The 17353-nt window shown below is 45.0% G+C and overlaps 2 protein-coding genes across 2 annotated transcripts in view; both read left to right on the forward strand.

Moving 5' to 3' along the window:
- NAV1 (neuron navigator 1) overlaps positions 1-2781 on the forward strand; it is a 226190-nt gene extending 223409 nt beyond the window's left edge. The window contains exons 31-32 of the mRNA XM_036753792.1: positions 53-250; positions 2577-2781. Of these exons, the coding sequence (XP_036609687.1) occupies positions 53-250; positions 2577-2672 (294 nt within the window). The 3' untranslated portion in view covers positions 2673-2781. The remainder of the gene's footprint in view (positions 1-52; positions 251-2576) is intronic.
- A 12922-nt stretch (positions 2782-15703) lies between these two features.
- The window catches only part of IPO9 (importin 9), a 34384-nt gene continuing 32734 nt past the window's right edge, over positions 15704-17353 (forward strand). The window contains exon 1 of the mRNA XM_036755898.1: positions 15704-15938. Coding sequence (XP_036611793.1) covers positions 15782-15938 — 157 coding nt within the window. The 5' untranslated portion in view covers positions 15704-15781. The remainder of the gene's footprint in view (positions 15939-17353) is intronic.

Below are 17353 nucleotides of genomic sequence, written 5' to 3' on the forward strand. Positions count from 1 at the left end.
TGCTGCCGCATATCTGTGTGAACAATGGTTTTGATGATCTCTTTCCCTCCAGGTCCATGGACAGAAAGCAGCTTGGGAAGACCCAGTAGAGTGGGTCCGAGACACCTTACCTTGGCCTTCAGCCCAACAGGACCAATCAAAGCTGTATCACCTGCCTCCACCTAGTGTGGGCCCTCACAGCACAGCTTCACCCCCCGAGGAGAGAACTGTCAAGGACAGTACCCCCAGTTCACTAGACTCAGACCCTCTGGTGAGTAAAGGCAACACTAATGGGAGAATGAGAGGAAGAGATATCTATACATATGCTGATGCCAGAATGAAAATGTCAGAACCCACAGGGAAGGCAAGCTTTGAATCTTTCTTGGAAAGATAGAATTTTTAAAGGCTCTGACAAAGCCAAGTGAGTCCTAGGATTAGAGAAGTACGAAGTATCCATCAGAATCCTTTTAATTCTCATTGCCACTCAGATACTTACCCTAAAAATCTGAGCCTTGAAGGTTGCTTCAGCTAGGTGTTTCTCTCAGAACTAAAGGGCCCACAGCAGATGGGACTTCATTTACCCTAGCAGAAACAAAGAAATGTCCATCCCCTTTGGGAGAGCATTTCAATTCTACAGGCATTATTAAGTGCCTAAGTAGATGCCAGTCACCACATCACCAAGGAAAGAGATCCCAAAGGCTCCTTTTAGCATCCATTTCGTTATCTGATTCATTTTTCTATTAGGAAATACATCCTGTATCAAGCCTAAATCTCTCCTGATGGTCTTAGCTGTATTATCTTTTATTCCAACTCCAGTTAAAAACAAATTTTGTTGAAGAAAACATGTGTGATCACTCTTCACTAATCTTGGAGGTAGTTCCTAAGTAGATAAATGCTAGAAGTAACAGAGCAACTGTTGGCCATCCTCAGCTACCATAAAGGGGCCAGTTATTATCAGAATATCTAGAAAGGAGGTTGGATGTTCCTCATAGGGAGGTAGGGTGAGCATGCTAAGGAGTTTGGGCCAGTGGTTAGCACAGTACTGAGAGAAATTATTATTAATAACCAATGATTTAGGGAGATCCAGAGTCACCCCCCCCATCCCTTTTCCTAAAATCCTGATTTCAAAAGTTCAGTCTCTTGAAGGACATTACTGATAATGAGATTGGACCCCATCCAAGTGGGGAAGCCATTGTGCTCTACTCAGGTTTGGCAGGGAATCAATTCTTTGAATAGATTGCCCAAGGCTGGGGGTAACTTAGAAGTAAATGATGTAATCAAAGTTCATTTGAATAGGTTCAGCCTCTCACTGTATTATTCATTCTCTCCTTGTCAACCAATCAGAGTTGATGGCCACCCTCAGGAACACCCCTCTTCCAATGGGCATATAAAGCTCGAGCCGCCATCATGATTGTCTTTGGTCTAAGAAAGAGACAGCCAAATGACCATCCTTTTATTAGTAAACGTGCTGGCGTTATTAATAAGATAATTAAATTACCCAGAAATTATGTCTCTCGAACTTTTTAAATGTCACAGTACCTGGTACATAGTAGGCACTTAATGATAGCTGACTGACTTTATTCAAGAGTTGATTAGGAGTCGCTATAGGTTTCTGAGTGAAGGCACATTAAGAGGATAATTCTTCAGTTCTGGAAATGGAACACCTATGGCAGAGTGGAGAAGAAGAGGGGAGTTGTCAGGGAAACAGTCACTCACATTCTGCGTTGCATTCTAGCGATTTGTGTATATATTGTATCTCCCTTACAAGAAGATAGACAAAGACAGGACAGTATAGGTGGAAAATCACTGGCCCTTAGACTCGGGAGACCTAAGTTTAGAGCCATCAAGGTGGTGCAGTAGATACAGAGTGATGGACTTGGAAGAAGGAAGATCCGAGTTCAAATCCTGCCTCAGGCAGTTCCTATGTGACCTTGGGCAAGTCATTTAACCTCAGTTTCCTCATCTATAAAATGGGGAGAATAGTAATAGCACCTCCTTCCAAGGGCAGTTGTGAAGATAAAGTGAGGTGATGCGTGTAAAGGACTTGGTGAACTTTAAAGCGATTCGTAAATGTTAGCTATTATTGTTACTGCTACTTCCCTGACTCCAGCATTCATCATCTATGTGACCCTGGGCAAGTCACTGAACTCTTTAGGTTGATTTCCTCATTTATAAAACAGAAATAATAATACTGTGTTGCCTACTTCAAAAGATTGTTAAGAAGAAGGTACTTTATATACCTTAAATTACTATAAGAATGTGGGTTATCCTTAAGCTCCTTGAGGGCAGGGACCACAATCTATTTATTTTTGTATGCTGCACAAAGGCCTAACCCAGTGCCTTGAACATTACAAGCAATCAGTAAATATGTAAATATTGTATATGCAAATATTATGTATTTACATATGTAAATAAATTGAAGGGAGAAAGGCAGCTGGTGAGGAAGCTGTTGGAATGCCCCTTGTCTTCTAAATAATCTCTAATGCTGCCACACTGGGTTCAAGACTAGGCTTCTCTACCTTCTTCCGTGTGCTCCCTCAGTTCTAGACTGTGAAAGCCTGCCACTTCTTTCACCACCCATTCTTGTTCCCCTTCAGATGGCCATGCTGCTGAAACTCCAGGAAGCTGCCAACTATATCGAGTCTCCAGACAGAGAAACCATCCTGGACCCTAACCTCCAGGCCTCCCTTTGAGGACCTAGCCACCGCTGTTGCCCCAGAGAGCAGTGAGCCGGCCTCAGCTCTGCCAGCTCTTCCTCCTCCTCTTCTTTCAGAGCACCCATCTACAGCCCAGAAAAGGGAACTGGAGGGAGTTGGTGGGAGGGGAGGGGCAGGCTTTCTGGTGCTGCACCTTGGAGGACTTCCTAGGATTGGTGGGGCGGGGGGAGGGGAGCTTGTTCCTCTGGATCAAAGACTGGCCTCCTCTCAAGACTTTGGGGAGAGGGGGATTCTGGGAGGTTTTTTTTTCCCTTGGTTTTCTGTCTCGACTACAAACTCTTGGGTTTTATGGGCAGGTGACAAGGCATCAGGAGAAACCTGCAGCAGTTCCTAGCCAATTATGGACAGTTGTGTGGGAGATGGCCCTATGAGATAAAGCCCAGGGCAGGGGGAGCAGGAGCTCCCCAAATTCTCTCCCAGCCTCTTCCCAACCCTACTGCCACTGCCAGCAGCTCTCCCCCAGAGACCTGGATGGAGCCTAGAAAAAAGAAGCATGTGGTTTAAATTTTTTTTTAAATAAAGGTTTTAATTCTGTTGATAGAGGGTTAAAAATCAAATAGAAAAGATGAAGCTGGAGAGGGGAAACAGTTGTCAAGGTAGAGAGAGAGCTGCCCACTCCTAACCCCTTGATGACCTACAGGACGTCCTCAAGATGGCTGTCAAAATGTGCCCCGCCAACACACAGACACAACATCTCTGCATCCAGCCCTCGAAGAAGGATTGTTAGCTCTGTCTTTGTACCTTCTAATTTAATATGCATGAGGACAGCCAATAAACCCTGCCTTTTATTTTGTTTTTCTCCCACTTATCTGTTTATTTTTCCTTCCTCTCTTCCCCCACCCCACCCCGCCCAAGAACAAGAGATGCTTGGGTTCCTTTCCAAGCTTCAGTGTAGATTTTATGAGGAAGGCTTTCTTTTGGAGGATCTGATGCTGTCCAACTGTCACCAACTAAACTTCCCTGCCATACCATCCAGCTCTGGTCTCCTCACAGCTCATGGGGAGGCCTGGAATGGTAGAGAAGGCCCAAGCTGGAGAACAAACCAAGGGGCCCAGAGAACCACCTTCCTTCTCTCAAGAAAACACAAGCTCTAGACAAAGCTTCAGTTACAATGAGAAGCGTCAAACTCATCAAGCTGGATGCTCGGCTCTGCTCTTCACCATGGACTGGACTAAAGAAAACCTGACCCAGAGAACTGGAAGAACAACGGTTCCCAGGTGCCTAGCTGAGGCTGAATCCCTTAGCTGCCTCTCACTTGAAATCAGGCAATGAATTGTTCATCAATAGAAACACAGCATCCAGTCGATGCAGAAAGTCCAAAGAGGTGAGGGGAGGGGTGGAGAAGAGGGAAAGAACATCTGTCACCTAAAGAGATCTCCCCTGCTGAAGATGCCCCCTTCCTTTGCTGCTCCAGAGATTCTGACAGGTTGAGGAACCTGGAACCAGTTTGTACCTCTTCACTAGCTGGGCTAAGGAAACAGCTTCATATGCACCCTGGAGAGTCAGCAAGAAAAGGAGCCTCCAATTGGATGTATGGTATATTGGGGTCAGAAGACCCAAAAGACTGTGGGATCATGGGAAACTCTCCCTAGTATAGGCAAATTCAATTCCTATCATCTTTGAAAGCCTCTAGGAGCACCAGTGCCCAAGCTCCAGCTTCCTAGCATAGCCAAAGTTTCTGGGCTTGGCACATTTATCCATTCAACAAATATTTTGCTCGTAAGTCAGTGCTAAACAATGGGCCTAGGTCTGGTCTTAGTGTTTACCCTTCAGGCTCCCAAGGAGTAAAAGTTCAGCTGAGTCAGGAGGGATCCTCACCTGGACCATTCTCTCCTGCTGCCTGTCATCCCCCACAAAAGCCAATGGTGTTCCATCCAGTCATCAGGCTTCAGCATTCAGCTCAGATGCTTCACTGCTCCCAACTAGAGGCTCCTCTGCCCCACCCCACCCCACATTCACAGTCACACCTGTCAGCCCCCAGGGGCTCCAGCACTGAGGCCCATCATTGCTATTGCTGCTGCTGCTAATTCCCTGATCTGTGAAGACACCTGACCAACACAGCTGTAACTTATGCAATTTTGTAATGGGAAGAGGCTCTTTATCCAAGGATGGTGCTGAAATCACTGCCTTAAGGACCTCTGCTGTGCAGAGAGGGGGATGCCCTTGAGCGGGCTGTCCTGGCTCAGAAGGAAAGGGGATATGAGATGGGCTTCCTTCTGGCTGGATGGCCTCTTCTGAGCCCTGCCTGGAGTTCCAGCTCCAACTAAGGCCTACCTAGCTAATGTTGCCTAGTGCTGGTGGAAGGAGCACTTGGTCCTTCTCTTCTGGTGCTGCCTAGCCAATGCCTTCTGACCTGGATTGTTACTGGCCAATTGAGAGAAAGAAGAAATGAGAAGCCTACCCTTTTTTTTTCCTGATTCCAACTGCCTGACATCCCCCAAGGGAATTCCAGTCTCCCAGGTAACCATGGATACAGCCCTGGATTTCTTTTGACTCCCTAGCAGATAGGGTCATGAAGGCCCATCTTGCTGTGACTTTCCATCTCTGTTCCATTCCTGGGATCTGTGCCCCACCTCTGCTCTCAGTCTCCTGCTGCATTCAGACCAGGTCTCCTGCTGTCCCACCCTAGGGTGAGTGTTTCCCCTACAAGGGCAGAGATCTGACATTCCTGGAATTCCCTCAGGAGCCTGGGACCCTGTTTACAGTTGCACATCTGGGCCCCTCACTGGGAGGGATCAATCGTCTTGCAGAGAAAACTCAGACATGGTGGCAGCTGCAAAAGGTTGAGCCTCCTCATGGTGCTATAACCCCCTGGGATGCTCACCCCAGACTCTGCTGAGACAGAGAGGACTTGATGTCTCCCTCACTGCCCAAGAGTACATGATAGGAGCAGACCCACAACATCCCTCCTAGCTATGTCCCTACTCCCCTGCTCAGGCCACAGGGATCCTATCTTCAGGAAAGGAAAACAGGGTCCCAGAGGGAGACTCTGATCCTCAGGCACCTTCAGAAGATGCCAGCCTGTCTTGAGAAGGTTACTGCTCCTCCTCTCCCTCCCTTTTTCCTGGAAGCCTTGAGTTGGGTAGGAAATTACCTATATGATTTCTATACCTATACCTACCTTCTTTAGGGGAGAGCCACAGTTCTAGGAGAGGTAACATCCCCTCTGCTGTGGATGCAGATGACCAACAAGTGATGTGATCCAGCTGTGTTTCTTTGCCCTGGGCTCTCAAACTACAAAAGACTTATAGGTCAGTAGGGGCAAGTATGGGATGTATCTGTTTGCTGCTTTCCTGTATTCTGAGACCTCATCACGGAGACTTTTCAAAGAAACCACAAATTGTGCAACTCTAAGGTGCTCATTTCTCTGTCCTCGTATAAATGTGTGTGCTTGTATCCTTGTCATGTAAATCCACCATCGCGGAGCCACACATGGAATTAGTGGCTGGCAGGGAAAAGGAAGCTGCTGTCTATGGGTGACAGCTACAGTGAAATTTCTAATAGCTGGTTCAGTGCCAGAGTTCACTCTTAAATTGTTAGAATTCCCACAACCCAAGCTAGTAAGTATCCTTAGGGACACTGAAGTTTTATCTTATAGCTTCTCCCCTTCTTCTGGTTAATAAGTTCCCAAAGATTGTAACTTTTCCCTCCTTCCACCTCCAGAAGAATGTTGGTGTTTTCTCGGTGGCCTAAGGGGTAAACTTCATTTTCTACAGCTTCTCCAGGAGAAAGGACCTACAGACACCAGTATCCAAAAACACTTTCCACAGTAGCTCCATCCATTTCTACTGTGAGATTTTGCTCACTTTGTAGGAAGGTGGTAGAACCCAGTTCTGGAACCAATACTGAACGAACATAAGCATCCAAGGCAGTACCCAGCATGGCGGAGACTTTCTCAATTTCCTTGTCCGCATCACATATTTAACATAGAGTATCATGAGAAATTTGAGGATTTTGCAAGTTATTTCCCAGGTCTTCATTCTCCTCTCTACCTTGTCCTAGGCATCCTCAATCCCACCTAGGCTGAGTAGTAAAAGGGACTAAGTATGCCTATTGATGCTTATTGCTTACTCTCTAAGGATCCTGAGCTGATAGAAACACATACCTGGTCAGAGAAGAAGCCAGATACTAGTACACAGGCATTATAGCTAGGGTTCTAGCTAGCAAATTCTGTCTTGTAACAAGCCTTAGGTAGATAATTAAGTGGTGGGAAATGAGAAGGCACAGGTCCCAGAATAGTCATTCAGAAGTGGGTCAGCCATGTATATCCCTGGATCCACAGTCAACAGAAGCACATTAAACCAATTAAGTGACTGCCAACTCTGTTCTCCCTGTAAGGGCATGTCTCCCCCTCCTTTGCAGAAAGGGTTCCCACTAAGTGCCAGACCTTCCAAGCATCTTCCCAAGCATGGCTGTGGCTCCCAGGAAAGAAGGACACAACTATAAAATGTGTCCAATCACCAATCTAGGGAAAAATGGGAAAAAATGCACAAGTGTGAGGTGGCTTTCAGGGGATCAGGGGAAGCCTCAAAAGCTTTAGAATTTGAGCCTGAGGAGACATATTCTAGTTTCCCTATTTTCTGCATCTGGGTTCTTAGTTTTTTCTTGAGGAGTTTGCCTATGACCCTCTGCTATCTTGGATAAATTTTTCTTCCCAATGTGCCATGAAGAATGTTGTGATACCCCAGGCTGGCCATGGGACTGGGAGAGGTCCATGGATGCATGATTCAACTCTTTAGTATTTTAAAGGGAATCGTGAGTATTATACAGCTCCTACATGGAGAGATTTAAGGACCCTCAGTGAGAAGGTCCAAGATTCCGGTTCTGAAGCCACACTTTTAACCCATGTGGCTATTTTCCCATCCTTTTTTTTTTTTAAGAAGCCACAAGGCAAGACAGTATTCATATTTGTCCCTGATGAACATGAGTGGTCCAGACAGGAATGACAATAACCCTGAAACTGATTCTCTGAAAGAAGCCTCAGTCCAGGAGCACCCCTTGACTCTTCCCCAGCCCTCTTTGCTGTACCTCCTCAGGACCTTTTTCTGGTCCTACTGCTATAGACTAGCAAACCCCACAAGGCTAACATTTCTACAAGACAGTCATCTCCTCCTCCTTCTTGTCCCTTTTTCCTTTGCAGGTTTGAGACTAATGTTGGGTGGGAGAGAGTATTTGGCCAGAACCTCATCACCCAGAACAGTTGGCTGACCTAATGGGTCCCCTTCTCTCAACACCAGCCTTCTTTAAAAGGCATTCAGAGCAGCCTAGGGGAATGGAGCCAGGATCCTCCCATCTTTTATCCTTCTCATATCAGCAGCAGGATGTGAAGCTAGGTAGCCAAGAGGATGGCTCAGATATTTTGGTAGAATTTATTGGTTGTTTTTTGGTTTTGTTTTGAAATCTGAAAAGAGCTTCTTATCCCAAATTTATAGCCTTTTTAGCTAGTGGGACCATGAAGGAGAGTAGGAGCAAATAGCTTGACTTGAGCTTCAAACTAGATTTTCCCAAGTGGACAGCTTCTGGCTACAAGACAGAGAGATACTCTTAGTGCTTCTATTAGGCACTCACCTGCGTTTTGAGCACTGGTGCTGTAAGAGTCTGGGAAAAAAAAAAAAAGCTTTGAAGCTCCAAAAATTGTGAACTTGGCAAATTGCACTAAAAACACCTTTATGCTCCCCAGAAGGCACATGACATGCCCTTGGGCCACCTCCCTTCCCATGGGAGCCACCTCTTTGAGCCTAGGGGGAGGGAGTGATTGGATGAGAGTTCCCAGAATCCCCAGCCAGTCTCTTGGGCTACTGCTGCGCAGTAGCTCCTCGTTTCCCAATGTTAGCTTTTTTCTAGAACAAGATAAAAACTTTTTTTAATAAATCCACCCCACCCCACCCCACTAGACCCTATCCTGTTTTAGACAGCACTGATTATGTGATGGAATCTGTTTCTCAAATGCATGGTATTCCTCAAGCATAGGGCAAGTGGGAAGGGCCATGGAGCTTTTATAACACTTTTTTTTTTATTTATTGGGAGCAAAAGCCCAATCGACAGTTTCCCGGATCTGTGCGTCTCTGTGTGTGTGTTTTCTCTCTCATTTGCACTCCCTTTTTTCCTTTCCTTCCACTTTCCTTTTTATATCTGATGTAGAGAAAGCAACATTGAACCTGGAAAGCAAAGTGATGTATATAGTTGCGGTAACAATCATGAAAAGAGCTGGGCTGTCCCCATAGCAACCTGTTTTTAAAAAGAAATTGATTAAAATCCAATCCATGCCAAGGTCAGCTGGAGAGGCCATCACCACCAGAGCCTCACCTGGCTGCCCTCCCTCTACCCCAGGCATGTCTCCTCCCAGCTAGATTCATCTGTCTGATACCATTTGAGTTTCAATAAAGTTATCTCCTGTATTGTCCAGTGGGTGTCTATCTCTCGCTCTCTTATCTCTATAATCTCTCTCTGTAGCCAACTTTCAGCCCATCCCTTGGGTCATCAATTCAAAGATGTCATCTGACTCAACCTATTATTATTCCCTAAGGTTGCTAGGTGAACTGAACTGCCCAGAAATGCCTGATCCCCAAAGACCAAATGGACAAGTCTTACTGTCCATCTAAGATGATCACCTGCCCTTCTCTGTCAGGGGGTGAAAACATGGAATCCACCATGATTCCTCCTTCCATCTGGGCTGAGAATCCCATACATCCCTGAGTGCCCACCTACTTCAAGAAGACCCACAAGCTTGGGCAGCTAGATGGCTCAGTGGATAGACCACTGGCCCTGGAGTCAGGAGGACCTGATTTCAAATCCGGCCTCAGATACTCAGTAGCTGTGTGACCTTGGGCAAGTCACTTAACCCTGATTGCCTAAAAAAAAACCCACAAGTGTCTGGCTTTCCTTCACTTTTCTCCTTTAAAATAGATACAATAGATAGATGTGTAAAAACAAGGACCTGTCCTAACCGAGTTCACTTCCCCATGAACAGCCATGGAAGGGAAATAACCATTCCCCTAAACCTTCTGTTAGACAAAAGGGTTTTCTCCCCTTTCCTATAAAGTTGCCATAGCAACACTGCCCATTCATGCTAGGCAGACTGGAGGGAAACAGTAACAGAGGAATTTTAGGTTATTGAAGCAGGGAGTTAAGGGATTATTCTTTTGAAGGAATACTCAGAGGAGGGGAGCCAGCCTCCCCATGCCACACAATTCAGCAGTCACATTTCTAAAACAGGCTTCACTTGCCTCTTGGGTATGAAAATTAAAGCTCTTCACCCAGCCAATGCATTTAGCCTCATTAATCAGTTTCTGAGAAACTTTTCCTCTTCCCTCCAATTCCCCCCCAACACTTCATTGCCACCAGAACACATTCCTCCAACTCCCTGTACTTTTTGCCTCCCTTCCCTGCATTTTAACTCGTTCACACATCTCTTCTGCCATGGGCCTCTGCTTCTTCTTGTCCCAAGTCCACAGACCTCCAAAGCAAACCCCTCTTGGCCCACTGTGTTTCCAGAGGCAATCTGCCCCCAAGAAATTTTCTACCGTACTCCCAGTTAGAGGTGTTAGAAACATACTTAGTCTAGGAATAAACAATACTCATTGGGAAGCCAGGGAGGTTTTCATTATATTGTACATTTATTCTTCCTGAATAAATGAGTATGTCCCCTGAACAGAATGCAGGAGGGTAGAAGGACTCAGACAAATGCCAGTCCTTTTATTGGTTCCTAATTCGAATCTCCCGCCTGGCTCTTCATTGGCCAGATGCAACCCCATGGGCAGTTGCCCATGTCATGCCTCCCTCAAACAACTCCTTAAACATACATACAAGCCTCTAACCTTTTACCTGATCAGAAGCCCCCTAGATCACAGCTCTGATTAGAACCAGTCACCTGACTTATGTTCTGCTAAAGCTGGTGGGGGGGGGGGGAGGATATTTTCAACTCTGTGGAAACAAAACAAAACTCCTCCCATCATTTCCCACCGGTGGGTTTCTATCTTAAACTGATCCAGAACATACTTGGGGTGAGGGGATCAGATCTCTCCCTGAACTTAGACAGCGCTGGCCCTTGGGGCCAAGAATTCCTACTTTCCACTCGGCTGCTATGATATTAACCAAGTTAGGCAATATTACTATTGTAAAGACCCTAAGACTGGAGAAGGGAGCTATTAAGATAACCCATCAACAGACCTGGATCTCTAATGTTTAAAGACTTATTAGCTAGATAAGAAGCTTTATCCATCCTAGCATATCCATAGACTGCCAATATATATGTGCTCAGATTTAAATATTTGCGTACATATATTCACTAGTAGGGAACTCCTACAAGGGAGTTAAACCCTGGCATGCTTTCTACTCAGCAGCTTCTATTATGTGTGCAATGGAATCCTCTTTATAGAATCAGAGTGCAAAGGGACCTAAGAAGCTAGGTCAGTCTAAATCATTCCTGAGCAAGAATCCCCTCTATAGTGTATCTGGCAAATGGTGGTCCAACCTTTGCTTGAAGACATCCAGAGAAGGGCAACCCATTTCCTCCCAAGGATGTCCATTCCACTTTGGGATAGCTCTGATTTTCAAGAAGCCTAAATCTTTGCAACTGTTACCTTGCTACATTGTTCATTGCTCACTGTTCTGCTCTCTGGGACCAAGCAGAAGGAAACCCTCCCTGAGGCTTCTCTCCTGGAGACTCAACATCTCCAATTCCTTTGAACATTTCACCTGTGGGATGTTGAGGCCTTTCACCATCCTGGCTGCCTTTTTTGAGATACTCCTTCCTAAAATAGGGTGCCCAGAATTGAATATAATGCTGCAGATGTGGTCTGGCCAAGGCGAGGTCCAGTGGGGCCACCACCTCCTGGACACTGCCCAAGTTTACATCAGCATTTGAGGCTGCAGAGTGTAACGGAAAGCACACGGGGTTTGGAGTGAGAAGATGTGAGGACAAGTCTTGTCTTTGCCATGTCCTAACTGTGTGACCCTGGGCAAGCCTCAACTTCTTTTAGTTTCTTCTATATTAAGATGAAGTGTTGGACTAACTCAGTGATAACAAACTCAGATAGAAACAGGGCCACTAAGCTGTACATAAGGAGCCTTGCAGGCTACATGGTGACTTAGAAAACTATATATTAACATTATCTTTGTCCTATTGCATTTTTCTTTATTTTATTAAATGTTTCCCATTTTAATCTGGTTCAGGCTGCTCTAGGGAGTGTTTTGAGCTGCCTGCGGCCCACATCTCTAGTCTATAAGACTTCAAAAATCCCTTCCAAATTATAATATATACTATATGTAATATTATATGACATATATAATAATAAATAATAAAATGTAATATATATGCTATATTATATACGTATGTTATATGTAATTATATATTATATATAAACACATATAATTATAATTGTATTCTATTAAGTCACATTGAGTTCATAGTCTACTAAAACCTCCAGACCTTTTATAGATGAACCGCCCACCACATCCATACAGCAAGGACCAAACAGGATTTGCTCAAATCTTTTTGTGATATTCATCTTATTGATTTAGAGTTAGCAACCAGGGGCAGCTAGGTGGCGCAGTGAGTAGAGCACTGGCCCTGGAGTCAGGAGGACCTGAGTTCAAATTCGGCCTCAGACACTTGATACACTTACTAGCTGTGTGACCTTGGGCAAATCACTTAACTCCAATTGCTTTGGGCTCCCTGTGGCCCACATCTCTAGTCTAGAAGACTTTGAAGGCCCCTTCCAAATTATGCTTTCCCCGCTCCAAAAGAAAAAAAGAGTTAGCAACCCTCTCTCATTTAGGTGGCACAATGGATAGACAGCGCTGGACATGGAGTCAGGAAGAACAAAGTTTAAATCCAGCCTCAGATTCACTCTGCCCCAGTTCCCTCACCTGTAAAATGATAGCAAAAAACATACCAAAAGCATTTACCTCCCAGGGTTGTTGTAAGAGAAAATATCTGTAAAACTATCATCATCATCATCATCATCATCTCAGATAGTCCTGCATAGGGTAGTTTTTGTTTCTTAGGATGCCTTTTATACTATCTTTTAGCTCATTTTTTTAATTATATAAAACTTGCTATTCCTTTTAAATTTATTTTTTAATTATAAATTTTTTTTCTTTTCAGTTTACAACACTCAGTTTCACAAGTTTTTGGGTTCCAAGTTTTCTCTCCCTCCCTCTCCTCCCCCCTCCCCCACCCAAGATGGCATGTAATCCAATGTAGGTTCTACATTTACCTTCACAATGAACTTATTTACATACTAGTCCAGTTGTAAAGAAGAATTATAACCAATGGAATGAATCATGAGAAAGAAGAAATGAAACCAAAAAAGAAGGGGAAAAAAAGAGAGCCAATAGTTTGCCTCTAGCTGCATTCAGACTCCATAATTCTCTCTCTGGATGTGCCCAGCTTTTTCTATCATGAGTCTTTTGGAGCTGTGTTTGATCCTTGCATTGATGAGAGGAGCCAAGTGTATCAAAGTTAGTCCTTACAGATACCGTGTGTCTGTAATCATGTATGATGATCTCCTGGTTCTGCTCCCCTCACTCAGCATCAGTTCATATAAGTCTTTCCAGGTTATAATGAAGTCCATCTGATCCTCATTTCTTGTGGCACAATAGTATTCCATTACATTCATATACCATAATTTGTTTCGCCATTCCCCAATTGATGGGCATTCTCTTAATTTCCAGTTCTTTGCCACCACAAAAAGAGCTGCTATAAATATTTTTGTACATATTGGCCCATTTCCCACTTGTGTGATCTCTTTGGGATACAGCCCTAGAAATGGTATTGCTGAGTCAAAGGGTATGCACATTTTTAGCTCATTATTTTCCAACCTAACCAGGATTCTCGGAACCTGGTACCTTGTTGATTTTCACTGATAACTTTCATAAAGATGAACAAATAATTAACAGTCTATTTATTCACATAATTTCAACTTCAATGGGATTAAGTTAGAGGCAGTGAAATAGATTTGGAACTAAAGAACCTGTGTTCGGATCCTGCTTCTGTGTAATTTTTTGGCCAGCCGTTTAACCTATTTGTAAAATGAGAGGGATGTATTATATAAAATCTGAGATTCATTCCTGTTCTAAATCCTATGATTTGCTGTCATAGTTTCTCTTCTTATCCCACTAATATAATTTTTTTAGAAACCACTTAAGTCTATCCACTATCTATTATTGGTTCATTAGTGCAACAGCAATTTTAGTTGACCACTATTGTTAATTGAAGCCTAAAATCATTAGGCTTTTGCCCACCCCGTTGTGCTTTCGTTATCAGCCACATTCCAGTTTACAGATTGGGCTAATCCAGGCTAGAACAGCAAATCAATTAACTGTAGGCTGTTCCTCTTTTATGTTTGAATTCCTTGAGAACACACGTAGTCCTTGTCTCTTCAATGAGGAGAGGAGGAAGCAGATTAGAATAGCAGGGTACCTGACCCCAGCATCTTGACTTCTCCCTCTGCATCTATAACCATATCATAATCTTCTCCTTCACCTTGTCCCTCCCAATACAATGTTACACTGCTGAAAGCTCAAGTCAGGCAATCGGATACGTATGCTAGATTTCACAGAATCTCAAAGCTGGCAAGGACCTCAGAATCCACCTAGCCTAGTCTCATTCAGAATAAGAATCTATAATAATAATACTAATTATGATGATGATAACTAGCATTTATATAGTTCTTTAAGGCTTACTAAATACTTTACAAATATCATGTCATTTGATTTTCGTAACAACCTTCTCCCAAAGTGGTCACTCAGCCATTGCTTGAAGACTTTCAAGGAGGGAAAAGCCCACTGCATCCAGAGGTGGTCCATTCCATCTTTGGAGAACTGTAAGTATTGAGAGATTTTTTTTCCTAACATCAAGCCTAGATTTGCTTTTTATTGTAAACTTCCACTCATAAAATCTTGTATTGACCAGGGCACAAACATCTCATTTATCTTCACCACAAGCCTGGGAATGTTATCTGCATTTTACAAATGAGGCAAGTGAGGCAGACAGACTTGAATTCAGGTATTCCTGATTCCAGGTCCAGTGCTCTATCTGCTGTACCACGCAGAGCCAACCTGCATCTCCTGAGCAGGTGTGTGCCGGTAAACGCTTAACAACAGCTTGGGGTGGGAGACAATGTACTCAGGACACGTTTTAAGTTTCATCTACATCATAATATTTTCTCCATCACTTTCTTAAGACTAGACAAGCAACAAAACAACACATCGAGCCACGATTTGTAGCATTTGCCAATTCACCAGGTGTAAATGTTCACACTGAAAATTTAACAATCGGGATCCCTCAGAGCAAATCCAAGTTGGCTACAATCCACCCCTGCCCTTAAGACTTTTCTTCCCTGGAAGAGGCTAAATAAATACTCCTAATTCTGCTTCACCTAGTCGGAAATGAGGGGCAGTTCATAATTTTTAAGGGGGGGGGGGAGTAAACACTTAAATGCCTTCTAATTATAATAGTATTTATATATCACCTTCTGATAATAATATATATCAACTTCTAGAATAACAGCTAGTTTTATATGCCACCTTCTAATAATAGCTAGCATTTATATATCACCTTCTGATAATAATAGCTAGCATTTATATACACATAATAATAGTTGCTAATAATAATAATAATAAGCTAGCATTTATATAAGTTCCTTCTATGTGCCGGGCACTGCGTCAAGCATTGTATAGATCTCTTAGATGTGGGGTGTAAGAAAGAACAGAGATGGACAGCTTATTATCATTTTGTCTATCTTGGGTGTAATTTTTAGAAAGTCCTTTAATTAGCCAATTTGAGCAAATTCTTCTCCACTACACGAGGTACATCTCGCCGAAAAAGATCATAAAAAAGAAAACTCTCTTCTGGCCACAGGAGGCGCTGTCTGCGGAGGTTTCGGCTCGCAGCCCGACCTCTCTGCGGCCCCGCCCTAACTCCCCCTTTCCCGGCTCGCCGCCGCGATGCGCATGTGCGGCTTCGCGGATTGGCCGCGCGCGGGAGCCGTCGTGCCGGTGGCGGGTCCCGGCGGCGGGAGGAGCGGCCGCGGGGCTGGCTGGCTGGCTGGCTGGCAGGCAGCGGGCGGGCGGGCGGAAAGATGGCGGCGGCTACGGGCGCGGGCTCCGGGCTGCCGGGGCCAGTGGCGCAGGGCTTGAAAGAGGCGTTGGTGGAGACGCTCACGGGGATCCTGTCCCCGGTGCAGGAGGTGCGGGCGGCGGCCGAGGAGCAGATTAAGGTGCTGGAGGTGACGGAGGGTGAGTGAGGCCGGCGGAGCCCGCCCGCCTCGGGAGGGGCCCAGCGCGGGGCGTGCGGAACCCCGGGGAGGCGGGCTGCCGGCATGCGGAGGTGGGGTGGGGGTCAGCCATCTGCTGGGCGAGCCCGGCCGGGGCCGGCCCCGCTCTGGCCGCGGGAGCTGGAGCGCTGGGACGAGCGATGGGCGATGGCCCCCGAGCCCGGGCGGAGGAAAAGAACTAAGTTGTCCCCGTCCCGGCCCCTCCCCCCAGCCGGGGTGTGCTCGTGGAGCTGGAGTCCTGATGCAGAATCCGACCGGGCAGCCCCTTTCTGCCCGCACTCCCCGGCTGTTGAATGCCAATTTTGGACGATTACACGCCTGTTTCTGCCGAGTCTGGTTCTAGGGACCCCTTCTCTGCTTCCTCTCTCCCTCCTAGGGCTTCCACTGCTCATAAAAAAAAGACCTTCCCCCGACGGGAGAAGGCGCAGAACTTAAAAATAGCCCCGCTTTCCAATGCGAGGATTAAAATGAGCGTTGGAGATTTTTTGTCAATTTCCTATCGACTGCTTCCCTTGTGCCTGGCATCAGGATATCCAGCCGGTTTGACAAAGGAGCATTTTGAGCTTGAAACAATACTCAGGAGAAGGGGGTGGAAATCTCTTGAGTCTTTTTTTTTTTTAATTAGCCTTGTGACTGTGTTGAAAGACCTCTACAAAGAAACTCACCTATTGTAGCATCTCTTCCAGAATATCAGGGACAGAGGATTCGCCTGAATTCTTTCCAGTAATCCAGCCCTAAGAAAAGTCTCCTTCAGGTCTTACTTAGCAGCGGCCTCCCGAGAACCACCACATGTAAATAGGGTAGAAGTTAGGCATTCACATACGGAATCTTTATAATTGATCTCGTGCTAGATTGATAAGCAGTGTGAGTAGCACCCTTTGTAGGTTTCTGCCTGAGTTTTTCATAGGGACCGAATCTGTAGTGGGAGGGCTCCCTGAAACATTTTTTTTTAGTTCAGTATCTACTTGATATCATGAGTGGGTATCAATCTATCAATCAAGGAGAAAGAGAAAGCCTTTAAGTTTGTTGCTAGTAGACTTAGAAAATGATGAGTTGTGGTTTCAGCACTTGAAACTAGTGCCTTAAGCTTTGTTGTTTGGTTTTGGGGGGTTTTTTTTGTTTTTTTTTTTTTTTGTAGGACATTTCTCTCTCTTGGTATTGGGGAAAGTGTTGTGATTCGGACTCCGGCAGCTTAAAAGACAATTGGAATAAACAGGGGAAATTTGTTGGATTGGAGGTTATGATCTGGAGGAGGAAGAATGCCTCCTAGTCCCTAATTCCTGTTTTTACTGTCCTGTGTTTGCAAAGCAGGGGACTTCATCAATTTTAGGGTTAGGTTCCCATGGATCAGAACAGATTCCCCCTATGAATGACATT

Source organism: Trichosurus vulpecula, chromosome 4 (genome assembly GCF_011100635.1).
Source record: "Trichosurus vulpecula isolate mTriVul1 chromosome 4, mTriVul1.pri, whole genome shotgun sequence".
Classification (NCBI taxonomy): domain Eukaryota; kingdom Metazoa; phylum Chordata; class Mammalia; order Diprotodontia; family Phalangeridae; genus Trichosurus; species Trichosurus vulpecula.